General features: G+C 38.1%; 1 protein-coding gene and 1 pseudogene across 1 annotated transcript in view; both read right to left on the bottom strand.

The window, feature by feature from the left end:
- The window catches only part of LOC131752928 (uncharacterized), a 134,225-nt gene that overhangs the window by 43,199 nt on the left and 63,217 nt on the right, over positions 1-27,809 (bottom strand). Inside the window, 1 exon segment of the mRNA XM_067030636.1 lies at positions 22,343-22,413. Coding sequence (XP_066886737.1) covers positions 22,343-22,413 — 71 coding nt within the window.
- On the bottom strand, positions 900-1,995 carry LOC131753646 (vacuolar protein-sorting-associated protein 36-like; annotated as a pseudogene).

The following is a 27,809-nucleotide window of genomic DNA, read 5'->3' as shown; positions in this document are numbered from 1 at the left end:
TGCATTGGGCCTTCATTGCTGTGTGCAGGCTTTCTCTAGTGGCGGCTAGCGGGGGCTACTCTCCCTCGTGGTGCGTGGGCTTCATTGTGGTGGCTTCTCTTGTTGGGGAGCACAACTGCTCTAGGCGTGCAGGCTTCAGTAGTTGTGGCACACAGGCTCAGTAGTTGTGGCGCACGGGCTTAGTTGCTCCATGGCATGTGGGATCTTCCCAGACCAGGGCTTGAACCCGTGTCCCCTGCATTGGCAGGTGGATTCTTAACCACTGTGCCACCAGGGAAGCCCTCTCTCTCTTTTTAAGGTGTTTTATTTGGTCTGCTGAAGACATGCCTATGGCTGCTTCTAAAAGCCCTTAGGGAGAGCCTCAGATGATATCCTGCAGTTGGATATTTTGCTCCAGTGTTGTCAGGTTCTTAAACTATACTGTTGGTAGAAGTTGTTGCATGAAAATCCCCCAAAATGTGCACACTAAATGCAGAGAAAAACCTCATTTATAATTCATGTGAATTTTCATCACGCCAGAATAATGATCTAACCTGTCCAAACATGTAACTTCTCTCTTTTTTCCCCCATGAACTAAATCCTCTTCTTTAAAAAATGGTCAGATTTATTTGAAGATCACGTTAAAATCCACCATATTTCAAGTTAAACTCTGAGCGTTTCTATACCACTGTAGAATGATTTCAAATTCATATTGGCATTCATCTTTCTGTATTTTCCTATATTTATCCTAAAGAAGCTTCCTGTATCATAATATTTGTGTAGAAATTTAAAGCATTTTATATTATACTGAGAAGTTCCAGTAAATTCTCAGTTTATCAGGGTTTACCCTTAGCTCAGTGTCATACAACTTCTGCATGAGGCAAGTATACTGCTAACAAGTTATTTCAAATACAAAACTCTTAGCTCTGTGTCATAAATAAATTTGGGTAAAACTGCAAACCTTCCACTGAATCATCTCGGCAAAAAGCAACCTTTCTTTAGCCAGGAGGACAGACATTCCCACAGGCTTAGCAAACTCTTCTGATGTTAGAGATCGCTTTTCTGAAACCGTCTCCAATGCTGAGGCCACCATTTACTCCTCCTTGTGGGACTGAAGTTCAATTACCATGACACCGCTGTCAAACACACGGAGCCTGAGAGGTAATTTCAGTGCTTCCAGCATTTTGCATGCATTCACTAAATCTCCTGGTGAGAGCAATTCCATTCCTCGAGCTCGGTTCACTAAACAGTACACCTCGATGAGTGACATTATTCCCCCTCGTTCCTCTAAAGGCGCCTGCAATATTCCAGCCAGCTGTTTGGCCAGCTGCATGTGGTACTGTGTGCCTGAGCTGTAGGTTTCCCTGGTAACCGGGTTAGCTATTCCCATGCTCAGCAAATAGGATTTAAACCTGGTCTCATCTTCTGTGATGTCACCTTGCTTGTCTTTAATCTTATTAGCAATGGATTTTGATACCACCACCAATTCCCTTAGCCTTGACCATTAGCTTGCTGAGGTCTTTGAAGGCCTCAGAAATGTTTTTGTCAGTTTCTTTTCTTTTTTCTTCCAGTTTCCTTTCAATACCTACAATTCCTACAGCCCTTATTCTTCCTGGCTGGGGTCCTCTATTTGCTCATAACGACTGGGAAACTGGCATATTCTCCCATCTTCTCTGTGTCATTTCCTCTGATAAACGCCTGTAAAACTCAATCTGGCCGTGTTCTTTGAAGGAAAACTTGATGTAGGAGTTCTTACTACTCTGGAATGAGACAGGTTCTTTGTTAGAAGGAGCTGGGTGAAGATGAACCACTATTCTGGCACTTTTCCCAATTCCAGCTGCCTGTTCTTCAATGAACACGATTTGGGAAAGAGGAATGGCCATGCAGCATTCATGATTTTTCTGATCTCTCCAAATTAGACGGTGTGTACTAAGAAGGAGGGTCCCAGCATCAAATTTTATCTTCTCCTCACCATCATAGATGTGCACCCTGCCTCAGTTCCATTTTTAAGTGGATCGTTTTTTGCCCTAATTAGCTCTGTTCTTTATATTTTTTGGATATTAACCCCCTTATCAGATACATGATTTGAAAATATTCCCTCCCATTTAGTAGGTTGCCTTTCATTTTGTTAATGGTTTTCTTTGTTACGAAGAAGCTTTTTAGTTTGAGGTCGTCCCACTCTTTAATTTTTGCCTTTGCGGCCTTCGCTTTTGGTGCCAAGTCCAAAAATTATTGCCAAGACCAGCGTCAAAGAGCTTACTCGCTATGATTTCTTCTAGGAGTATTGTGCTTTCAGGTATTACATTCAAATCTTTAATCCATTTTGAGTTGATTTTTGTGTATGGTAGAAGATAGTGATTCAGTTTCATTCTTTTGTATGTGTTCAGTTTTCCCAACACCATATTTTGAAGAGACCATCCTTTCCCCACTGTATATACTTGGCTCCTTTGGCATAAATTAATTGACCAAATATGTGTGTGTTTCTGGAATTTCTACTCTGTTCCACTGATCTATGTGTCTGTTCTTATGTCAATACCATACTGTTTTTATTACTTAGTTTTATAATATATTTTGAAATCAGGAAACTTGATGCCTCCAGCTTTATTCTTTTTCAAGATTGCTTTGGCTATTTGGGGTCTTTGTGGTTCCATACAAATGTTAGGATTCTTCTATTTCTGTGAAAAATGCTGTTGTAAGGATTGCACTGAATCTGTAGAATGCTTTGGGTAGTTGGACATTTTAACAATATTAATTCTTCCAATCCAAGAGCACAGACTATTTTTATATGTTTGTGTCTTCTTTAAATTCTTTCATCAGTGTCTTATATATTTCAGTGCATAGGTCTTTCACCTCCTTGGTTAAGTTAGGTGTTTTATTCTCTTTGATAAAATTGTAATTGGGATTGCTTTGTTAATTTCTCTGTTTGTTAGTTCATTGCTAGTGTATAGCAACACAACAGATTTCTGTATATTAATTTTGTATCCTGCAACTTTACTGAATTCATTTAGTAGTTCTAATAGTTTTTTAGTGGCATCTTTAGGATTTTCTGTATATGGTATCACATCATCTGTAAACAGTGACAGTTTTACTTCTTCCTCTCCAACTTGGATTCCTTTTATTTCTTGTCTGATTGCTGTGGCTAGGACTTCCAATACTGTGTTGAATAAACATGGCGAGAGGTGGGCATCCTTGTTCCTGATCTCAGAGGAAATGCTTTCAGATTTTCACCATTGAGTATGATGTTGATGTTGGCTATAGGTTTATCATACATGGTCATTATTATGATGAGGTTTGTTCCCTCTATACCCATTTTGTCGAGGATTTTTAACATAAATGGATGTTGAATTTTGTCAGTTTTTTCTGCATTTATTGAGATGATCATATGATTTATTCTTCAACTTGTTAATGTGGTATATCACATTGATTTGCAGATATTGAACCATCCTTGCATCTCTGGAATAAATCCCTCTTGGTCATGGTGTAGGATCATTTTAATGTATTGTTGAAAATGTTAAAACCATTGGCTGAGCACCTACTAAAAGGCTGGAATGAGCCTGAATAGTAAAGAACAAAAGCTCAGTATGACCGGAGAGTAGTGAGCAAAGCTGAGAGTCAGGAGCAAGGTGAATGGTCTGAGATAGACCTGAGAAAGGTATGGATCAATGGCTTTTCAGAGATTATGAAGGCCATGGAAGCCCTTGAAAGGTTTACAAAGGGGATTAAGAAGATTTAACATTTAACATTACAATAATCACTCTGTCTATGCTGTGGAAAATTAGTTGTAGAGGAAACAATTACAGAAGCAAGGAAACTTGTAGGAGTCTGTTGCAGCAGTACAGGCACTGGGGGCTTGGACCATGGTGGTGGCCTTGGACCATGGTGGTGGTCTTGAAGAAGGAGAGAAGTGGATAGTTCTGGATATATACTAGTGATAGAGTCTTGCTAATGTATTTCATGAAGGAGATGAGAAAAAGAAAAAAATCAAGAATGACTCTATGTGTTTTGGCTTGTGCTATGGGTAGATGTTGGTATCATATGTAAGGTAAGGGAATCCCAGGCAGAAAATTGAGTTCTGTTTTAGACCTGATAAACTTCAGGTGTATATTAGACAGCCATAAGGAAACGTCATGCACACAACAGAATCTGATAGTTTGGAGCTCAGGGACAAGATTGAGGCTCGATACAAGGAAATGTCCATAGCAACATAGAGTGTACTGTTATTACATCTCCTTGAAATCACAGTGGCCACCATTTCTCCTGTCTCCCTCTAAGGTCCAGTTCAGTGTCTCTAGATGCCTACAGGGAGCAAAGTCTAGGGGCTTTGGAAGGGGAGGCAAGCATAGAGATGGTTCTCACTCGACACTGAGAGTCAATCACCACATTCCTATGAATATTTCCCTTTCCTGCGGGATCATATGTATTTTCAGACTCCATTTAACTCCCTGTTTTTCAGGTCTCATGTTAAATGTCACCTTCTTAGAAAGACCTTCTCTAGCCTCCCTATGTAAAATAGGTCTCCTTGCTTGGTTTCCACCCCTACTGCACCATTTCCTCATCCAGCACACTGTTAATTTTATTTGTATCATTCATTTATAATAATTAGTTTATGTTTTTTATTTCTCCCCTCCACTGGAGAGAGAATTACACTCTATGATGGAAAGAAACGTGCCTGCGTGGTCATCATTGTCAGCCAGAACTAGCACTGTGCCTGGCACATAGTAGGCGCACAATAAATATTTGTTGAGGACGTGAACAAGCTGCCCCTGTCTGAGATATTGTGAGTGGATTAATTGATGCTCTAAGCATGGGCTGGAGTAGCCTTACTCCAGATCACCAAGCCCTCTGCCCAAGACAAGGAATGGGTTTTGTTCTGTTTTGTTTATTATGAAAAGAACATTTAACATGGGATCTACCTTCTTAACAAAATAGTCAAACTCGTAGAAGCAGAGAGTAGAATGGTAGTTGCCAGGGCAGGGTGAAGGGGATGTGGGAAGTTGCTATTCAATGGGTATAAACTTTCAGTTATGCAAGATAAAGCAGGTCTGAGGAACTGGATTTTATTTGAACTTTTAAAATTTTTATTTATGTATTTTAAAATTATTTATTTATTTGTCTGCACCAGATCTTCATTGCCACGTGCAGGATCTTCGTTGTGGCATGTGGGATCTTTTTTTTAAATTGTGGCATGTGGCATGCGAACTCTTAGTTGTGGCACATGAGATCTAGTTCCCTGACCAGGGATCAAACCAGGGCCCCCTGCATTTGGAGTACGAAGTCTTAGCCACTGGACTACCAGGGAAGTACCTATTTAACCTTTTTTTTAAAAAAATATATAGTTAATTTACAATGTCATGTTAGTTTCAGGTGTACAGCAAAGTGATTCAGTTATACACACACACACACACACACACATATTTTTTCAGATTCTTTTCCATTATAGGTTATTACAAGACATTGAACATAGTTCCCTGTGCTATATAGTAGGTCCTTGTTGTTTATTTTACACACAGTATTGTGTATTTGTTAATCCCAGACTCCAAATTCATCTCTTCCTCCTCCTGCCCCTCCCCCACCCCACTGCAATTCCCTTTGGTAACCATAAGTTTGTTTTCTATGTCTGTGAGTCTATTTCTGTTTTATAAATAAGTTCACTTGTATTCTATCTTAGATTCCATATATAAGTGATATTATATGATATTTGTTTCTTTCTGACTTACTTCACTTAGTATGATAACCTCTAGGTTCATCCATGTTGCTGCAAATGGCATTATTTCATTCTTTTTTTATGGCTGAGTAATATTCCATTGTGTATCTATACCACATCTTCTTTATCCATTCGTCTGTAGATGAACACTAGGTTGCTTCCATGTCTTGGCTATTGTAAATAGTGCTGCTCTGGACATTGGGGTGCATGTATCTTTTCGAATTAGAGTTTTCTCTGGATATATGCCCAGGAGTGGGATTGCAGGATCATATGGTGACTCTATTTTTAGTTTTCTACGGAACCTCCACACTGTTCTCCATAGTGAGTGTACCAATTTATATTCCCACCAACAGTGTAGGAGGGAGGAACTGGAGCTTAAAGACCCCACCCGGAATAATTACCAGGGAACGTAGAGGCAAACAACATGGTGGAATTCCAAGACCCGTGAGTGCTGTTTGATTCAATCACTGAGCACAATGGCATATGCAGAATTATGGCCCAGAGATGGGTGGATCCACTCTAACACCCTGCTAAGCTCCTGAAATGAAAGATTTTTTTTTTGGTAAGCATTTTAAGTTGTTCTCATGAGATGTCAGGGCCAGCAAGCTGAAAAACCATGTGACTGTTTGCCAGCTGCCTGGTTTGAAATCTAGTCCCTTCCATGCAAAATGCAATTGAGAAAATACTTCAAGATTTCTAATCAAGATGTGTCCCCTTCAGGAGAGAAGGCTATTTTTATGTTCCATCCCAACACACTGCAGAGTTCTGGGAATGCAGCAAGTATCCAACTTCTGTGAGAGGGACTGGAATAAGAAGCTAAGTGCTAGCTCTCCTCCTATGGAGGAAGCTGAAAATATCACAGAGCTCTCTGTTTCCCAGCAACATCTCCCCTCCAAATCTCCTGAGAGGTAGAAAGAAGGAACAGCGGGTCCAGTTAACAAAATATACTGGGACATCCCTGGTGGTCCAGTGGTTAAGATTCTGTGCTTCCACTGCAGGGGGCTCGGGTTCGAGCCCTGACCTGGGAACTAAGATCGCGCATACCATGCTGCGGCCAAAATGGGAAAAAAAAATACACACACACAGATATACACACAGTGAAGTGGCAGAAATATTATAAAGGGAAGATGAAATGGTAAAGGCTTTTGTTAATCTGAAGTAAAGGTATTCTTAAGAGTATTAATCTATACATGTGAATTAGACAATAGGGAGGCATGAAGGCAAAGGGAAAACCTGTCAAAATCTCCATTATTCTAGAGGAGGTCAGAGTTCATAGCTTGAGACACATCATGATCTATGCATGTTAGAATTTGTTCTTTTGAAATATTGTTTATGCCTCTTTTTAGTCTGATGAAAAACTCTCACTAAACAGTGTAATAAAGTTCTGGAAACATCTGTATATATCAATCACTGTATTTTGGAAGGGAAAATCAGAAAAGGGAGGGCTTAAATCTTTGCAGTCTGAGTTTCCAGGAAAGAGGAGCTGGTGACCCTCCTAGCCAAAACCTTCCTCATATTTGATTATCTGAGGGCCAGAAAATGGGAAGCACTTGATGTGTACAACTTGCTGGCACTTGGTGTCTGACACCAAAATGGTAAAAATGAGTTGAGAGTAGAGCCTTTTCCTCAGAGATCTAAGAGTAGTTGCTTGTGAAATGCTGTGTGGTCACATTCAGTGTGCTGTGCTCTGTGGGTTATAATGTTCCCTTTTTTCCCCCACCACAACTCTCCAAAAAAAAAAAGGACAATAATCCAATCCTTCAAAGTCCCAGTGCAAAAGTAAAATTTAAAAATGGCCAATAGCATGGGTTGAAAACATGTATAACCATGACTGACATTTTAAAAGTAGAAATATGTGATGAGAGTTAGGACTATGGGAGAATCCTCCCATTCTTTCCTCCTCTTTTGTAGCTGAAAGCCAGTCGTAGGCCTCCCCCCGCATCAGTGACCCTGCTGAATGTCCCTAGTGAGCCTCCGTCGCCACATGAAGATGAGGGAGCGGTGGGTGTAACCCATTCTACTCTCTGTTTCTAAGGGTTTGACTATTTCAGATTATTATATATAGGCAACATCATGCAGTATTTGACTGTGTCTGGCTTACTTCATTGAGCATAATGTCCTCCGGGTTCATCTGTGTTATCACAAATGACAAGATTTCCCCTCTCTTTAAGGATAATATTCCATTGTATAATATGTATATTATATATTATATATATATACATATATACACACATATATACACCACATCATCTTTATCCATTTTCAGTAGACCCTTAGGTGATGGGATATGACTTTCTTGATTAGGCTGCGTAAGACTGTAACTTACATCTTACTTGTGGACTTTCTCTGTTGCCCTCTTGGCTTGTATGCTCTGAAGTAAACAGTCATGCTGGAGCAGCCCACGTGGCAAGGAATTGAGGGCAGCCTCCAGCCAACAGTCAGCTAGGGACCAAGGGCTTCAGTTCAACAGCCTACAAGGAACCAATCTTACCAACAACCATGTGAGCCTGGAAATAAATCCGAGCCTTCAGATAAGACCCCAGTCCCGGCCAGCTCCTCAGCTGCAGCCTCATGATAGTTCCTGAGGCAGAGAAGCCAGCTAAGCCAAGCCCAGACTCCATGGAAAATGTGAGATAATAAATGCATCTTGCTTTGAGGCAATCAAACAATGTGCATGTGCTCTCTCACCGTTTTACTAAGTCATTAGTAATTACACAGTTATTACTAAGTGTGTGGTGCTTTGTTACATAGCAATAGGTGGCTAACATACTAGTCTAAACTATTTGCATTTGGATCAGTTGACCGATGTTCAGAGGTGCTCCAGGTACCTCAATGTTTATCTTCTTACCCAGGGGGCTCCCCAAGATAATTACTCCTAGAGTGTTTATTCTGAAGATCAATAACCTATTTCACCTTCAGAGCAGTGACTTCTCAATTCTTGCTCCATTATCATCATCGTAGGGAAGGTGTTTTGTTTTGCTTATAGACATTCCCTATTTGGTAAGATATGGTTCTAATGGATTCTGTTTTGTTTACTATTTTATATATTTTCACATTACTTAAGAAGAGAAGCTTCAGGGTTTCCTCTCGACCTTCCTTGCCATACTAGCCTTAACCGCATGGTTCAGGGATCCAATGCAGGCATCTGACAGGTGCCAAGAATGTCTATTCCAACTATATACTTGGGACCTGGGGCAAGTAAACACAGAATGGGTTCACAGACCCATGAGACTTACTGTGACAGCGACTTGGGCCAGAACACCATTTACTATGAGACACCCCCCTCCCTCAATAAGCATCTCCTCTGACTGTTGGATAGCTCAGTGCCATCATCGAATCCTATTCAGGTTTTAGGATTTCCCTTTCTCTGGTGCACATTTACACTAGTCAGCACCTGTACACACACTAGGAAGATTTATAACATCCTGTAATGTTACCACAGGGTTTCTTCAGGGTTTCTGAGCTCCCCTTTAATCAAGGGCTCTATGAACTCTCTCAGGTCTTGGAATCAGTTCAAGGGCCATGACTAACGTATAAGTAGAGACTCAAGGCAGGCCTCTGTTTCATGTATATATTGGGATGGCCAAAAAGTTTGTTTGGGTTTTTCCGATACGATCTTTTTTTTAAATCCCCCCCCGATCTTTTTTTTTTTTTTAATTAGTAGATATCTAGAAGTTTAACATCTTGGTCATGGGTATGAACATTTTAAATTTTAACAGGTGGTACAAGGTGAATGTTCTAATTGACCAGGTCACCACTGGTAAATAGATCCCTGTCTATAAAACCTTGCCAATGCATGGTATTCTCAAATGTAACATTTCTTCTTAGCTGATCACTGTAAAATATCACTAGTGATTTAACTTCTATTTCCCTGGTTGTTAGTGAGGGTAAACTTACTGTCCTATGCTTCTTGGCCATTTGTATTTCCTATTCAATGAATTGCCTATTCTTTATTTTCCTACTGGATCATCTTTTTCTTATTAATTTTTAGCGGTTCTTTTTGTATTCTGGATATAAACATTTTGTCTTGCATATTTGTTCTGAATATCGTTCACAACCTGGTTCTTGTCTTTGAACTTTGTTTAGGCATCTTTTGTTTAAAAGTAGTTTAAAATTTTCAGGTAATCGATTTTATTTATATGTTCTTTTACGGTTTTTACTTTTTTTAATTTTTAGGAAGACAGGTTTAGTTCCTTTTTTGTTCTCTAGTACAATGAGTATGCAGTAATTCTGGATCTTAGCTTGATCAGATGTGAAATCAGTGTAGAGTTGAAACTCAGTCGATACTGGTCCTAAGGGACTTAATCAACGGAGAATCTCAGAAAATATCGAACACATGTACCCCATTTTAACAAAGTGAAGGTACCGTTTTCTTTTCTCATCAATGATTTTATGCCTGAGCTTATTATATTTAGCAGTTGGATTCTCCTCCTTTGATTTTCAACATCGTGTAATTAGACATTTGACAATCTCCACTCTCATTCTGTCACTAAAATTTTAACAGCAGTTATTAAGTGAAACAAGAGAAAGCTGTGTTCACCAAGATATACTCCAAATTCAAGGGAAAATGGGTTTCAGAATTGGAATTAACATGGTTATGTCACATGAGAAAAATCTATCTTGGACTCTCCTGCTTTACATATACCTGGTCCACTCTGTTCACACATTAAATTTCCTGTGTCCCAAACACCTTACAGCACATTTATCCTTGTCTGTTTATTTGCTTATGTTCAGAGTAAGGGATCAAGTAGTGAGACTTTTAGAAGTTTGACAAGGTCTAAAGTGACTGCTGCCCCAAATTTTAGCAATGGAGATAGAATACAGAATCTTAGTGAGATGGACAGATTCCTGGCATACCACTGTAGCCAGGGGCCAGCCTCCAGATTTGTTATACATGCTAATTTAAGAACATGTGGTGGATAGCGACTACCTTGATAGTTATTTTTTTTGAAACTTAGTAACATTTTATTTCAGTTCCCAACTACTTATTAATACAATTTGTGCTGTCACAATAACTACATCACTTTATGAAAACATTTGGTTTCTATTCATGAAAAGATCACTTTCCCTCCTACAATACACTCTTTAGTTGACTCCAGTTTAATTACTTTTTAAGTAATTTATACAAATTCCTTTATAGAAAAACATTTTCCACTTCAAATTTATGGTAATATTGAAATTATTCATTTTTTTAGATGTTCGCTCAATGAATAGTTTTTACCAGGAAAAAATAAGCAAGTATTAATTCCTTTCTTTGAAGGGTCTAAAACATGTAATTTAGGCATATACAATCTTTTTTTTTCCACAACTCACACACACACTGTATTTTATTTTTACAAGAGATAAACTGACACCAAGCACTGTCAATGGATGACCACAACAAAAGCAACAACGATGGCAATTACCAAACATGAAACACGCTCATACTATGTCACAATATTGACATTCAGTCCAGTCATCCTCCACTGTAACAGCTCCTTTACTTTGCAGTGAAAATTGATTTGTATATTTTTTGCCTCTGAGTCCTTGTGGGATTTTTTTTTATTATTATTCAAACAGAAAGTCACAAAAATTATAATCATTCTCATCAGTTCACTCAGTCCCAGGTAATTTTTTTTTTCATCTTGATCTTCTGTTAGCACTTTTATGAATTCATCAGTTTTCCATTAGAGTTCTGAAAATGCTTATTCATTCAGTATAGTCGTACGGTCAGTTACCAGAAACCAGTACTTGTCAGAGTCTTTTCCATGAATTCCATGAAGATGAAACTCTTTTATAGGAACATTTTGTGAAAGCATCAGAGTACACCGAGAACTGTCTGTCTGTAAATGACAAAAGACTTAAAAATGACCACAGTTAAAGATTTGATGAAAGTTCATAATAATGCAATTGACAAGGAAATTTAGTTATTTCTGAGATAAACATTTTAAAGTAATAACTAGAATTATGACTTATAACATTATACCAGAACATATAAGATTTTTAGAAATTTCATGTAATGTCTGAAACATTTATATTAACATATTTCCATACACATAACCCAAAGAAAGTTTAGTATCTTTTGTTTGTTTATACTGAAGGTTCTTTTTAATCATCAATTTTACACACATCAGTGTGTACATGTCAATCCCAATCGCCCAATTCAGCACACCACCACCGCCCCCCACTGCTTTCCCCCCTTGGTGTCCATAGGTTTGTTCTCTACATCTGTGTCTCAACTTCTGCCCTGCAAACCAGTTCATCTGTACCATTTTTCTAGGTTCCACATACATGCGTTAATATATGATATTTGTTTTTCTCTTTCTGAATTACTTCACTCTGTATGACGGTCTCTAGATCCATCCACGTCTCAACAAATGACTTAATATATCGTTCCTTTTATGGCTGAGTAATATTCCATTGTATATATGTACCACAACTTCTTTATCCATTTGTCTGTCAGTGGGCATTTAGGTTGCTTCCATGACCTGGCTATTGTAAACAGTGCTGCAGTGAACAATGTGGTACATGTATCTTTTTGAATTATGGATTTCTCTGGGTATATGCCTAGCAGTGGGGTTGCTGGATCATATGGTAGTTCTATTTTTAGTTTTTTAAGGAACCTCCATACTGTTCTCCATAGTGGCTGTATCAATTTACATTCCCACCAACAGTGCAAGAGGGTTCCCTTTCCTCCACACCCTCTCCAGCATTTGTTGTTTGTAGATTTTCTGATGAAGCCCATTCTAACTGGTGTGAGGTGATACCTCATTGTAGTTCTGAGTTGCATTTCTCTAATAATTAGTGATGTTGAGCAGCCTTTCATGTGCTTGTTGGCCATCTGTATGTCTTCTTTGGAGAAATGTCTATTTAGGTCTTCTGCCCATTTTTGGATTGGGTTGTTTGTTTCTTCAATATTGAGCTGCATGAGCTGTTTATATATTTTGGAGATTAATCCTTTGCCTGTTGATTCATTTGCAAATATTTTCTCCCATTCTGAGGGTTGTCTTTTCGTCTTGTTTATGGTTTCCTTTGCTGTGCAAAAGCTTTGAAGTTTCATTAGGTCCCATTTGTTTATTTTTGTTTTTATTTCCACTACTCTAGGAGGTGGATCAAAAAAGATCTTGCTGTGATTTATGTCAGTGTTCTTCCTATGTTTTCCTTTAAGAGTTTTATAGTGTCCGGTCTTACATTTAGGTCTTTAATCCATTTTGAGTTTATTTTTGTGTATGGTGTTAGGGAGTGTTCTGATTTCATTCTTTTACATGTAGCTGTCCAGTTTTCCCAGCACTACTTATTGAAGAGACTGTCTTTTCTCCATTGTATATCTTGGCCTCCTTTGTCATAGATTAGTTGACCATAGGTGTGTGGGTTTATCTCTGGGCTTTCTATCCTGTTCCGCTGATCTATATTTCTGTTTCTGTGCCAGTACCATATTGTCTTGCTTACTGTAGCTTTGTAGTATAGTCTGAAGTCAGGGAGTCTGATTCCTCCAGCTCCGTTTTTTTCCCCTCAAGACTGCTTTGACTATTCGGGGTCTTTTGTGTCTCCATACAAATTTGAAGATGATTTGTTCTAGTTCCGTAAAAAAATGCCATTGGTAATTTGACAGGGATTGCATTGAATCTGTAGATTGCTTTGGGTAGTATAGTCATTTTCATAATATTGATTCTTCCAATCCAAGAACATGGTATATCTCTCCATCTGTTGGTATCTTTAATTTCTTTCATCAGTGTCTTATTTTCTGCATACAGGTCATTCGTCTCCTTAGGTAGATTTATCCTAGATATTTTATTCTTTTTGTTGCAATGGTAAATGGGCGTGTTTTCTTAATTTCCCTTTCAGATTTTTCATCATTAATGTACAGGAATGCAAGAGAGTTCTGTGCATTAATTTTGTATCCTGCTACTTTACCAAATTCAATGATTAGCTCTAGTAGTTTTCTGGTGGCATTTTTAGGATTCTCTACGTATAGTATCATGTCATCTGCAAACAGTGACAGTTTTACTTCTTCTTTTCCTATTTGTATTCCTTTTATTTCTTTTTCTTTTTTGACTGCTGTGGCTAGGACTTCCAAAACTATGTTGAATAACAGTGGTGATAGTGGACATCCTTGTCTTGTTCCTGATCTTAGAGTAAACGCCTTCAGTTTTTCACCATTAAGAGTGATGTTTCCTGTGGGTTTGTTGTACATGGCCTTTATTATGTTGACGTAGGTTCCCTCTATGCCCACTTTCTGGAGAGTTTTTATCATAAATGGCTGTTGAATTTTGTCAAAAGCTTCTTCTGCATTTATGGAGATGATCATATGGTTTTTATTCTTCAATTTGTTAATATGGTGTATCACATGGATTTGCGTATATTCAAGAATCCTTGCATCCCTGGGATAAATCCCACTTGATCATGGGGTATGATCCCTTTAATGTGTTGTTGGATTCTGTCTGCTAGTATTTTGTTGAGGATTTTTGCATCTATATTCATCAGTGATATTGGTCTGTAAATTTTTTTGTCTGGTTTTTGTATCAGGGTGATGGTGGCCTCATAGAATGAGTTTGGGAGTGTTCCTTCCTCTGCAACTTTTTGGAAGAGTTTGAGAAGGATGGGTGTTAGCTCTTCTCTAAATGTTTGATAGAATTCACCCGTGAAGCCATCTGATCCTGGACTTTTGTTTGTTGGAAGACTTTTAATCACAGTTCCAATTTCATTACTTGTGATTGGTCTGTTCATATTTTCTGTTTCTTCCTGGTTCAGTCTTGGAAGGTTATACCTTTCTAAGAATTTGTCCATTTCTTCCAGGTTGTCCATTTTATTGGCATACAGTTGCTTGTAGTAGTCTCTTAGGATGCCTTGTATTTCTGCAGTGTCTGTTGTAACTTCTCCCTTTTCATTTCTAATTTTATTGATTTGAGTCCTCTCCCTCTTTTTCTTGATGAGTCTGGCTAATGGTTTATCAATTTTGTTTATCTTCTCAAAGAACCAGCTTTTAGTTTTATTGATCTTTGCTATTGTTTTCTTTGTTTCTATTTCATTTATTTCTGTTCTGATCTTTATGATTTATTTCCTTCTGCTCACTTTGGGTTTTGTTTGTTCTTCTTTCTCTAGTTCCTGTAGGTGTAAGGTTAGATCATTTACTTGAGATTTTTCTTGTTTCTTGAGGTAGGCTTGTATAGCTATAAACTTCCCTCTTAGAACTGCTCTTGCTGCATCCCATAGGTTTTGGATTGTTGTGTTTTGTCATTTGTCTCTAAGTATTTTTTAATTTCCTCTTTGATTTCTTCAGTGATCTCTTGGTTATTTAGTAATGTATTGGTTAGCCTCCATGTTTTTGTGTTTTTTACATTTTTTTCCCTGTAATTAATTTCTAATCTCATAGTGTTGTGGTCAGAAAAGATGCTTGATTTCAGTTTTCTTAAATTTACTGAGGCTTGATTTGTGACCCACGATGTGATCTATCCTGTTCCGTGCACACTTGAGAAGAAAGTGTAATCTGCTGTGTTTGGATGGAATGTCGTATAAATATCAATTAAATCTGTCTGATCTATTGTGTCATCTAAAGCTTCTGTTTCCTTATTTATTTTCATTTTGGATGATCTGTCCATTGGTGTAAGTGAGGTGTTAAAAGTTCCCCACTATTATTGTGTTACTGTTGATTTCCTCTTTTATAGCTGTTAGCATTTGCCTTATGTATTGAGGTGCTCCTATGTTGGGTGCATAAATATTTACAATTGTTATATCTTCTTCTTGGATTGATCCCTTGATCATTATGTAGTGTCCTTCCTTGTCTCTTGTAACATTCTTTATTTTAAAGTCTATTTTACCTGATATGAGTATAGCTACTCCAGCTCTCTTTTGATTCCCATTTGCATGGAATATCTTTTTCCATCTTCTCACTCTCAGTTTGTATGTGTCCCTAGGTCTGAAGTGGGTCTGTTGTATACAGCATATATATGGGTCTTGTTTTTGTATCCATTCAGCAAGACTGTGTCTTGGTTGGAGCATTTAATCCATTCACATTTAAGGTAATTATCAATAGGTATGTTCCTATGACCATTTTCTTAATTATTTTGGGTTTGTTTTTGTAGGTCCTTTTCTTCTCTTGTGTTTCCCACTTAGAGAAGTTCCTTTAGCATTTGTTGTAGAGCTGGTTTGGTGGTGCTGAATTCTCTTAGCTTTTGCTTGTCTGTAAAGCTTTTGATTTCTCCATCGAATCTGAATGAGATCCTTGCCAGGTAGAGTTATCTTGGTTGTAGGTTCTTCCCTTTCATCACTTTAAGTATATCATGCCAGTCCCTTCTGGCTTGTAGCGTTTCTGCTGAGAAATCAGCTGTTAACCTTATGGGAGTCTCCTTGCATGTTATTTGTCATTTTTCCCTTGCTCTTTCAATAATTTTTGTTTGTAATTTTTACCAATTTGATTATTATGTGTCTTGGTGTGTTTCTCCTTGGGTTTATTCTGTATGGAACTCGCTGTGCTTCCTGGACTTGGGTGGCTATTTCCTTTCCCATGTTAGGGAAGTTTTTGACTATAATCTCTTCAAATATTTACTCGGGTCATTTCTCTCTTTCTTCTCCTTCTGGGGGCCCTATAATGCGAATGTTTTTGGGTTTAATGTTGTCCTGAAGGTCTCTTAGGCTGTTTTCATTTCTTTTCATTCTTTTCTCTTTATTCTGTTCTGCAGCAGTGAATTCCACCATTGTGTCTTCCAGGTCACTTATTGGTTCTTCTGCCTCAGTTATTCTGTTATTGATTCCTTCTAGTGTAGTTTTCATTTCAGTTATTGTATTGTTCATCTGTTTGTTTGTTCTTTAATTCTTCTAGGTCTTTGTTAAACATTTCTTGCATCTTCTCCATCTTTGCCTCCATTGTTTTTCCGAGGTCCTGGATCATCTTCACTATCATTATTCTGAATTCTTTTTCTGGAAGGTTGCCTATCTCCACTTCATGTAGTTGTTTTTCTGGGCTTTTATCTTGTTCCTTCATCTGGTACATAGCCCTCTGCCTTTTCATCTTGTCTGTCTTTCTGTGAATGTGGTTTTTGTTCCACAGGCTGCAGGATTGTAGTTCTTCTTGCTTCTGCTGTCTGCTCCCTGGTGGATGAGGCTACCTAAGAGGCTTGATGGGAGGGACTGGTGGTGGGTAGAGCTGGCAGTTGCTCTGGTGAGCAGAGCTCAGTAAAACTTTAATGCACTTCACTGTTGATGGGTGGGGCTGGGTTCCCTCCCTGTTAGTTGTTTGGCCTGAGGCAACCCAACACTGGAGACTACCTGGGCTCTTTGTTGGGGCCAGTGACACTCTGGGAGGGCTCACGCCAAGGAGTACTTCCCAGAACTTCTGCTACCAGTGTCCTTGTCTCCTTGGTGATCCACAGCCACCCCCTGCCTCTGCAGGAGACCCTCCAACACTAGCAGGTAGGTCTGGTTCAGTCTCCCCTGGGGTCACTGCTGTTTCCCCAGGGTCCCAATGCGCACACTACTTTGTGTGTGCCCTCCAAGAGTGGAGTCTCTGTTTCCCCCAGTCCTGTCGAAGTCTTGCAATGAAATCCGCTAGCCTTCAAAGTCTGATTCTCTAGGAATTCCTCCTCCCGTTGCCAGACCCTCAGGTTGGGAAGCCTGACGTGGGGCTCAGATCCTTCACTCCAGTGGGTGGACTTCTGTGGTATAAGTGTTCTCCCGTCTGTGAGTCACCCACCCAGCGGTTATGGGATTTAATTTTACTGTGATCACGCCCCTCCTACCATCTCATTGTGGCTTCTCCTTTGTCTTTGGATGTGGGGTATCTTTTCTGGTGAGTTCCAGTGTCTTCCTGTTGATGATTGTCCAGCAGCTAGTTGTGATTCTGGTGTTCTCACAAGAGGGAATGAGAGCATGCCCTTCTACTCCGCCATCTTGGTTCCTCTCTCTTCCCATACGATCTTACGGAAACCCCCAAATGAACTTTTTGGCCAACCCCAATATTTACATGTATATATTTAGTAGGCGGTCCATCAGCTTTTCAGTCCTGGGAACTCCATGATCAATCATTTGGATGGCTTCTTTGGTCATGCTTTCTTTTGGTTAAACACACATTTTTTTCTCTTGAAGATGAGCACCCTAGGACCCCATTCTACACTGAAATCACAGGACTAGTTCCATGGCATCTCCCACATTCATCTCTCATCTTCTGAAGATGGCTTCACTTTTAAGGACAGTGATGCTAAATACTTCTTCATTTTCGTTTTCTTTTTTCACAGCTTTATTGATATATTGACATACAACATTGTGTAAGTTTAAGGTGTACAATGCGTTGAATTGATACACTTAACATATTGCAAAATGATTACCACCATGGTGTTAGCTAACACCTCCATCACTTCACAAATATACTATTTTTGTGGTGAAAACATTTAAAATATACTCTCAGCAACTTTCACATATCGAATACAGTATTATCTGTAATCACCATGCTGTACACTTCAGATCCCCAACTTATTCATCTTATACTGGAAGTTCAGTCCCCCCTCCCTCCCAACCCCTGGTAACAACCATCCTAGATTGTTTCTATGAATTTGAATTTTTGGACTTAACATATAGGTGATATTATACAGTAGCTGTCTTTCTCTGATTTATCACAATTAGCATAATGCCCTCAAGGTCCATCTATGTTGTTGCAGATGGCAGGTTTCCTTCTTTCTCACGAATACTATTCATGTGTGTGTGTACATACCACATCTTAATCCATTCATCCATGGACAGACACTTAGACTGTTTGCATATTTTGGCTATTGTGAATAATATTGCAATGAAGATGGGAGTACAGATATCTTTTCAAGATTCTGTTTTCATTTACTTTGTATATACACCCGGAAGTGGGATGGCTGGATCATATGGTAGCTCTATTTTAAATTTTTGACAAACCTCCCTACTGTTTTCCATAGTGGCTGCACCAATTTGCATTCCCACCAACAATGCTCAAAGATTACCTTCTCTTCTCTTTGCTAACACTTTTTCTCTCGTCTTTTTGATGACAGCCATTCTAACAGGTGTGAGGTGACATCTCATTGTGGTTTTGATTTGTATTTCCCTGATGATTATTGATGTTCAGCTTTTTTCATATAACTGTTGGCCATCTGTATATCTTCTTTAGAAAAATATCTATTCAGATCCTCTGCACATTTTTCAATCTTTTTAAAAAAATTTTTTTACTATTGAATAGTGAGTTACATATAAAATTTGGATATTAACCCCTTATTAGAAATGTGGTTTTCCAATATTCTCTCCCATTTAGTAGGTCGTCTTTTCACTCTATGGATTGTTTTCCTTACTGTGCAGAAGCTTTTTAGTTTCATGCAATCCCATTTGTCTATTTTTGCTTTGGTTGTCCTGCTTTTAATCATACCATGAAAAGTACTGCACAGACAATGTCAAGAAGAATTTCCCCTATAATTTCTTCTAAGAGTTTTATGGTTTCAGGTCTTATGTTCAATTCTTTAGTCCATTTTGAATTAAATTTTGTATCAGGTGTGAAATAAGGGTCCAATTTCATTCTTCTGTATGTGGTTATCCAGTTTTTGCCAACACCATTTATTGATGAGACTATCTTTTTCCCATTATGTATTCTTGGCACCTTTGTCAAAGATCAGTTGACTGTAAATGCATGAATTTACTTCTGGACTCTCAATTCTGTTCAATTGGTCTAAATATCTGTTCTTATGCTAATACCATACTGTTTTGATTACTATAGCTTTGTAATATACTTTGAAATCACACAATGTGATGCCTCCAGCTTTGTGTTCTTACAGAAGATTGCCTTGGCTATTCAGGTCTTTTGTGGTTTCATAGACATTTTAGGATTGTTTGTTCTATTTCTGTAAAAAAACACCACTGGAATTTTGAGAGAAATTGCATCGAGTCTATAGATCACTTTGGGAAGTGTGGACATTTGAGCAGTACTGATTCTTCCAGTCCCAAAGCACAGAATATATTTCCATTTATTTGTGTCTTCACTTCCTTTCAACATTGTCTTATAGTTTTCAGTGTACAGATCTTTTGCCTCCTTGGTTAAAGACATTCCTAGGCATTTTATTCTTTTTGATGCAAATATAAATGGGATTGTTTTCTTAATTTCTATTTCTGATAGTTTGTTTTTAGTGTATAGAAAGACAACTGATTTTTTGAAGATATAATTGACATATAATGTATTAGTTTTAGGTGTACAACATAATGATTTCAAATATATATATATATATATATATATATATATATATATATATATATATATATATATTATGAAAGGATTACAACAGTAAGTTTAGTCAACATCCATCACCAGACATAGTTACAGTTTTCTTGTGATGAGAACTTTTAAGAACTACTCTCTTGGTGACTTTCAAATATACAATATAGTATTTGTTAACTAGAGTCACATGTTGTACATTACATCTCCAGGACTGTTGTACATTACATCTCCAGGACTTGTTTATCTTACAACTGAAATTTTGTGCCTTTTACCACTTTCATCCATTACAACCACCACCTACCTTTGGCAGCCACCAATGTATTCTCTGTATCTTTTAAAATTTAGATTCAACATATAAATGATAACATATGGTATTTATCTTTCTCTGATTTATTTCACTAAGCATAATGCCCTCAAGGTCCATCTGTGTTGACCCACATCGCAAGACGGTGAGATTTCCTTCTTTTTTTAAATGGCTGAATAACATTCCATTGTGTGTGTGTATACACACACACACACACACACACACACACATATATATACATGCATATGCATATATACATATACAGATTCTTGATCCATCAGTCCATTGATGGACTCTGGTTGTTCCCCTATCTTGGCTGTTGTAAACAATGCTGCAATGAACATGGGCACTCAGGTGTCTTTTCAAAATAGCAATTTTGTTACTTTCAGATAAATATCCAGAAGTGGGATTGCTGGATTATGTGGTAGTTTTAATTTTTTGAGGAACCTGTTTTCTATAGTGGCTGCACCCATTTACACTCCTGCCAACAGTGCACAAGGGTTCCCTTTTCTTCACATCCTTGCCAACATTTGTTATTTTTATCTTTTTGGTAAGTCATTCTAACAGGTGTAATAGTCATTCTAACAGGTGTGAGGTGATATCTTGTGGTTTGGATTTGCTTTCCTCTGAGAATTAGTGATGTTGAGTACCTTTTAATGTATCTGTCAGCCATTTGTATGTCTTCTTTGGAAAAACGTCTATTTAGATCCTCTGTACGTATGTTAATCTGATTATTTTTTTGTATTGAGTTGTATGAGTTCTTTATATTTTTGGATATTAACCCATTATCAGATGTATGATTTGCAGATATTTTCTTCCATTCCATTGGGTGCCTTTTCATTTCATTGATGGCTTCCTTTGTTGTGCAAAATATTTTTAGCTTGATGTAGTCTCACTTGTTTATATTAGCTTTTGTTTTGGGGATCAAATCTAAAAAACTTTGCCAATACTGATGCCAAGAAGCTTACCCCTTAGGTTTGTTTTTTTAAAAAAATTAATTCATTTATTTTTAATTTTGGCTCTGTTGAGTCTTGTTGCTGCAACGCAGGCTTTCTCTAGTTGTGGTGGCCTCTCCTGCTGCGGAGCATGGGCTCTAGGCATGCAGGCTTCAGTAGTTGTGGCACACGGGCTTAGTTGCTCCGCAGCATGTGGGATATTCCCAGACCAGGGATTCTTAACCACTGCCCCACCAGGGAAGTCCCTATTTGTGTCATCTTTTATTTCTTTCATCAGTATCTTTTAGTTTTCTGAGTATAGGTCTTTTGCCTCCTTAGGTAGGTTTATTCCTAGGTATTTTATTCTTTCTGATAGGATAGGAAATGGGATTGTTTCCTTAATTTCTTTCTGATCTTGTTGTTAGTGTATAGGAATGCAAGGGATTTATGTGTATTAATTCTGTATCCTGCAACTTTACTGAATTATTGATGAGCTCTAGTAGTTTTCTGGTAGCATCTTCAGGATTTTCTGTGTATAGTATCATGTCATCTGCAAACAGTGACTATTTTACTTCTTTTTCAATTTGGGTTCCTTTTATTTCTTTTTCTTTGATTGCCTAGATGAGGACTTCCAAGACTATGCTGAATAATAGTGGTGAGAGTGGATATGGCCTTTATTATGTTGAGGTATGTTCCCTCTAAGCCCACTTTCTGGAGAGTTTTTATCATAAATGGGTGTTGAATTTTATCGAAAGCTTTTTCTCCATCTATTGAGATGATCGTATTTTTATTCTTCAATTTGTTAATGTGGTGTATCACACTGATTGATTTGCAGATACTGAAAACTCCTTGCATCCCTGGGATAAATCCCATTTGATCATGGTATATTATCCTTTTAATGTATTGTTGCATTTGGTTTCCTATTATTTTTTAATGTATTGTTGCATTTGGTTTGCTATTATTGTGCTGGAGATTTTTGCATCTATGTTCATCAGTGATTTTGGTCTGTAATTTTTTTTTGTGGTAGCTTTGTCTAGTTTGGTATCAGGGTGATGATGGTGGCCTTGTAGAATGAGTTTGGGAGTGTTCTGGAGAAAAGTCTCTTCAATAAGTGGTGCTGGGAAAGCTGGACAACTACATGTAAAAGAATGAAATTAGAACATTCTCTAACACCACATACAAAAATAAACTCAAAATGGATGAAAGACTTAAGACTGGATACTTACTGGATACTGGAGGAAAACATAGGCAGAACACTCTGACATAAATTTCAGCAGTATCTTTTTGCATCCACCTCCTAGAGTAATGAAAATAAAAAGTAAAAAAATGGGACCTAATTAAACTTAAAACCTTTTGCACAGCAAAGGAAACCATAAACAAAACAAAAAGACAACCCACAGAATGGGAGAATATATTTGCAAACTAAGTGACCAACAAGGGATTAATCTCCAAAATATACAAACAGCTCATGCAGGTCAATATCAAAAAGAAACACAGCCCAATCAAAAATGGGCAGAAGATCTAAATAGACATTTCTCCAAAGAAGTCATACAGATGGCCAAAAAGCACATGAAAAGATGCTCAACATCACTAATCATTAGAGAAATGAAAATCAAAACTACAGTGAGGTATCACCACTCAGAATGGCCATCATCAAAAAGTCTACAAACAGTAAATGCTGGAGAGGATGTGGAGAAAAGGGAACCCTCCTACACTGTTCATGGGAATGTAAATTGGTGCAGCCACTATGGAGAACAGTATGGAGGTTCCTTAAAAAACTAAAAATAGAACTACCATATGATCCAGCAACCTCATTTCTGGGCATCTATCTGGAGAGAATCGTAATTCGACAAGACACATGCACCCCAATGTTCCTGGCAGCAGTGTTTACAATAGCCAAGAACCTAAATGTCCATCGACAGAGGAACAGATAAAGGAGATGTGGTACATGTATACAATAGAATATTACTCAGCCATAAAAAGAATGAAATAATGCCCATTTGCAGCAACATGGGTGGACCTACAGATTATCATCCTAAGTGAAGTAAGTCAGACAGAGGAAAAACAAGTATAAGTGGGATCTAAAAAAATGATACAAATGAATTTATTTAGAAAACAGAAACAGACTCAGGGACTTTGAAAACAAACTTATGGTTACCAAAGGGGAAAGGTGGTGGGGGGGAGGGATAAATTAGGAGTTTGGGATTAACATATACACACTACTATATATAAAATAATCAATAAGGACCTTCTCTATAGCATAGGGAACTCTACTCAGTATTCTGTAATAACCTATATGGGAAAAGAATCTGAAAAAGAATGGATATATGTATAACTGAACCACAATACCTGAAACTAACAAAACATTGTAAATCAACTATACTCCTATAAGAATAAAAATTAAATTAAAAAAAAGATACTCCATGGTTTATCTTCCTACATGCTTATCAGTTTGTATACTGTTGATTCCCTGTTGGGGCAGGTCACTCTTCACTTTCTGCTTTCATTTAGCAATTTTTCCTATTAAGTTGTAATCTGGGTCCAAATCATTTTCCAGTAAAGCCAAAGCTTGAGGATCACCCAGCTGGAAGGGAAACTGGATCCACAGAGGGCGTTTAGCATATTTCCACGAAAGGGCTTTGCCTGCACTTAGGTGCAAATACCTGGATTCTGGAACCCTTTCTAGTCATCACCAGATGGGCTGAAAGTGACTGTCTCTTTTGAAAATTGAGTTTTTTGTTTCTTACCTAAGCCACCTTCGTTTCTAACAGAAAAAAAAAAAAAAAGATATTCTAACTATTTGTCACCCCTATCCAAACGGACAGAGCTCCAGTGACCCAATAAGCAAATGACCAAAACCCAAAATAGAAAAGTGCACAGGGAATATGGATAGACCACAGGCAGGGGAATGTAAATCTCTCTTAAATGGAGGAAAAGCTTAGACCTACTCTTAATAATTGCAAAGCAGAACCACAATGAATTTTTTTTTCTTTTCACAAAATCAAATCTTGATTTTACTCTTTGGTAAAATCAGAGTCAGGATTTGGGGAAACAGGCATTCTCATATACTGCAGGGTAGAGTGTAAACTTTGATAGAGAGAAATTTGTATCAAAATGAAAACTGCATATACCCTTTGATCTAGTCATTCTGGGACTTCATCTGGTATATATACTCCCATGTGAGCCAGTTACATGTGTGTGTATATATTACAACTAACACTGTAATAAGAAGGTTGAGGAATGACATTAGCATCATGGCCATATAAAATATCCCTCACTCCTCTGTCCACCAACAAAAAGTTGGGCACTTATGCATGAACAAAAGTGACTGTGAGAGAACTGTGGGGTCTACCAAGGGGCCCAGGAGGAGCCTTGCCCACTTGTGTACTGATGTCAACAGAAATCAGTCCTGGCTGTGGACCCTGCAGTGGTCTGTGAGCTGCCTCCAGCCCCTCTCAGGCAAAGGACCTCAACAGGTATTTCTCCAAAGAAGATATAAAAATGGCCAACAGATATATGAAAAGGTGCTACGTATCACTAATCATCAGGAAAATACAAATCAAAAACCATAATGAGATATCACTCACACCTGTTAGGATGATTCATCAAAAAAATGAGATAGGGTCCCAGTTCAAGACAGTGACCTAAGAGGATCCTGAGCTCACCTCCTGCCATGGACACACCAAATCCACAGCTACAGTCAGAACTTCTTCCCCTGAAAGAAACCCCCAAACTAGCTGACTTCTACATATGAGGCAACAGAGAAAACACCCAAACCGTAGGAGGTAGGAGAAGCTGAGACAATCTCATCATAAACCTAATGCAACAACCTGCAATCAAGAGGGAACTGACAACTCTGAGCTTATCCCTGATGAGCAAAGAGGTTCAACCTCACATCAGGCACCCTAACTTTCAAGACCTGCACCTGAGAGGTGAGCCCTGAAATGTCCAAGTTTGAAAGCCACCAGGGCTTGCACACATGAGATCCAGAGGCTATGAGTGAGCTGAGAAACAGTTCCTAAAGGGTTCACACAGACTCACCTGGCTACCCACCACCACAGCCCAGTGCAGAGGCAGCCAGCTGAAAAGCACCCAGTTTGTTTATCTTAAAGCTTTGGCCTGAGGAGCAGACTTCTAATTGAACACACAACTAAAGGCCAACTGAAATGCTCTCCAAAGACTATGGCCAGCAGGTGCCACCATCATGCTTTCCATCTGCCCACTCCAGGTCATGGTGTCTCCAAGAAAGGGGCTTATGTATATACCTGACACCTAGCTTTTTGATAGCGTGGCTCTTGTGGCCAATGGGGCTTGTCTTCATGGGTTCATCAGGATGGTATCAAACAAAGAAATAGTTCTTAACTGGCTTTCATCATAGGGTTCAAAAGCAGAGGGAGCAGACAGAAATGCCCATCTCCCAGTCTTCTCCTCAAAGCAATGTATTTGAAAGCTATAGCTGCTGCCTGTGGGTCTGGCTTCACATCAGCCTGAATCTAAGTGCGGACTGAAATCCTCCCCCTGGCAGGTCAGAACACTCAACTACTGGTTAAGAATAAAGTAGGCTTCTTGGACAATCAAGAAGGTTTGAGAGATAACCCCAAGAGCTAGGGCAGAGTTGAACAATAAGATTCATCTCCTACACAAAGCCACTCCTTCAAGACTGGGAGAGGTAGTTGTTTTATCTAATGTATATAAACCAACACAGAGAGTCAAGGAAAATGAAGAAACAGAGGAATATGTTCCAAAGGAAAAAACAAGATAAAACCCCAGACAAAGGCCTTAATGAAATAGAGATAAGTAATTTGTCTGATAAAGAACGCAAAAGATGGTGATGAAGATGCTCACTGATCTCAGGAGAACAATCCATGAACGAGAATTTCAAGAGATTGAAAATATAAGAAAGTACCAAACAAAAATGACAGAGCTGAAGAATATAATAACTGATCTGAAAAATATACAATAGAGGTGTTCAGAAGACTAGATGAAGCAGAAAAGAGGATCACTAAACTCAAAGCCAGGGCAGTGGAACTCATCCAATCAGAACAGCAAAAAGAAAAAAGAATGAAGGTAGCTTATGAAACAACATCAAGCAAAGGGATCCCAAAAGAGGAAGAAAGGGGCAGAAAACTCATTTGAAGAAATAATGGCTGAAAACTTCCCTAACCTAGATCTAGATCCAGGAAGCCCAGAGACTATTAAATAAGAAGAACCCAAAGGAAGATACATTGTAATTCAAGTATCAAAAGTTAAAGACAAGGAGAGAATCTTAAAATCAACAAGAAAAATACAAGTTGTTATGTACAAGGGAATCCTACAGGACTATGAGCAGATTTTTCAGCAGAAATTTTGCAGCCCAGAGGGTGTGGCGTGATATATAGATATAAAGAGCTGAAAGAAAAACAGTGCCAACTAACAATACTCTACCCAGGAAAACTGTCCTTCAGAACTGAAGGAGAGATAAAGAGTTTTCTACACAAGCAAAAGCAAAAGAAGTTCATCACCACTGGACCAGCCTTACAAGAAACGTTAAGAGGGAGTTATTCAAGCTGAAAAGAAAAGGTGATAATTAGTAATAAGAAAACATATGAAATTATGAATCTCACTGGTAAAGGTAAGTATACAGTAAAATTCAGAATAACCTAATTTCATAAAGGCAGTGGGTGATTAATCACTTATTAAGCCAGTAGGAAGGTTAAAAGATAAAAGTAGTAAAAATAACTATAACTATATAATTTGTTAATGGATACATAAAAGATGTATACTGTGACATCAAAAGCATTGGAAAATAAGTTATCAACTTAAAATGGACTGTTGTAAGTTGTTTTATATAAATCTCATTTATATAAAATGAGTAGTTTTGCTTTGCTAATAACTACAAAGCAAAAACCTATAGTAGATACACAAAATATAAAGAGAAAAGACTAAGCATACCACTACAAAAAATCATCAGACAGTAAAGAAAGCAAGAAAGGAACAGAGGGATTACAAGACAATCAGAAAGAAATTAACAAAATGGCAATAAGTACATACCTATAAGTAATTACATTAAATGTAAATGGACTAAAGTTTCCAATTAAAAGACAGACTGGCTGAATGGTTATAAAAAATGACCCATCTATATGCTGCCTAAAAGAGATTCACTTCAGGGGAATTCCTTGATGGTCCAGTGGTTAGGACTCGGCACTTTCACTGCTAGGGCCTGGGTTTGATTCGTGGTTGGGGAACTAAGATCAAGCAAGCCGAGCAGCATGGGCAAAAAAATAAATAAAATATAAGAGACTCACTTCAGCTTTAAGGACACAGAGAGACTAAAAGTAAAGGTATGGAAAAAGATATTCCACACAAATGGAAAACAAAAGCAAGCTGGAGTAGCTGTATTTACACCTTAAGAAACAAATGTCATTATATAATGATAAAGAATCAATTCATCAAGAGGATATAACATTTGTAAATATTTATGCACCTAACAGGAACATCTAAATATTTAAAGCAAATATTAACAGACGAGAGAAATAGAGAGCAATACAGTAATATTAGGGGATTTCAGTACTCCCCCATCCACAATGAAGAGATCATACAGACAGAAAAATAAGGAAACATTGGGCTTAAGTCTACCTGGTCTAACATGTAGTTTAACATTTACAGAACATTCCATCTGAAAGCAACAGAACATAGATTCCTCTCAAATGTACA

Source organism: Kogia breviceps, chromosome 3, assembly GCF_026419965.1.
Source record: "Kogia breviceps isolate mKogBre1 chromosome 3, mKogBre1 haplotype 1, whole genome shotgun sequence".
NCBI classification, from domain to species: domain Eukaryota; kingdom Metazoa; phylum Chordata; class Mammalia; order Artiodactyla; family Physeteridae; genus Kogia; species Kogia breviceps.
The sequence above is the reverse complement of the archived record's forward strand: the minus strand, read 5'-3'. Positions and strand labels throughout refer to the sequence as shown.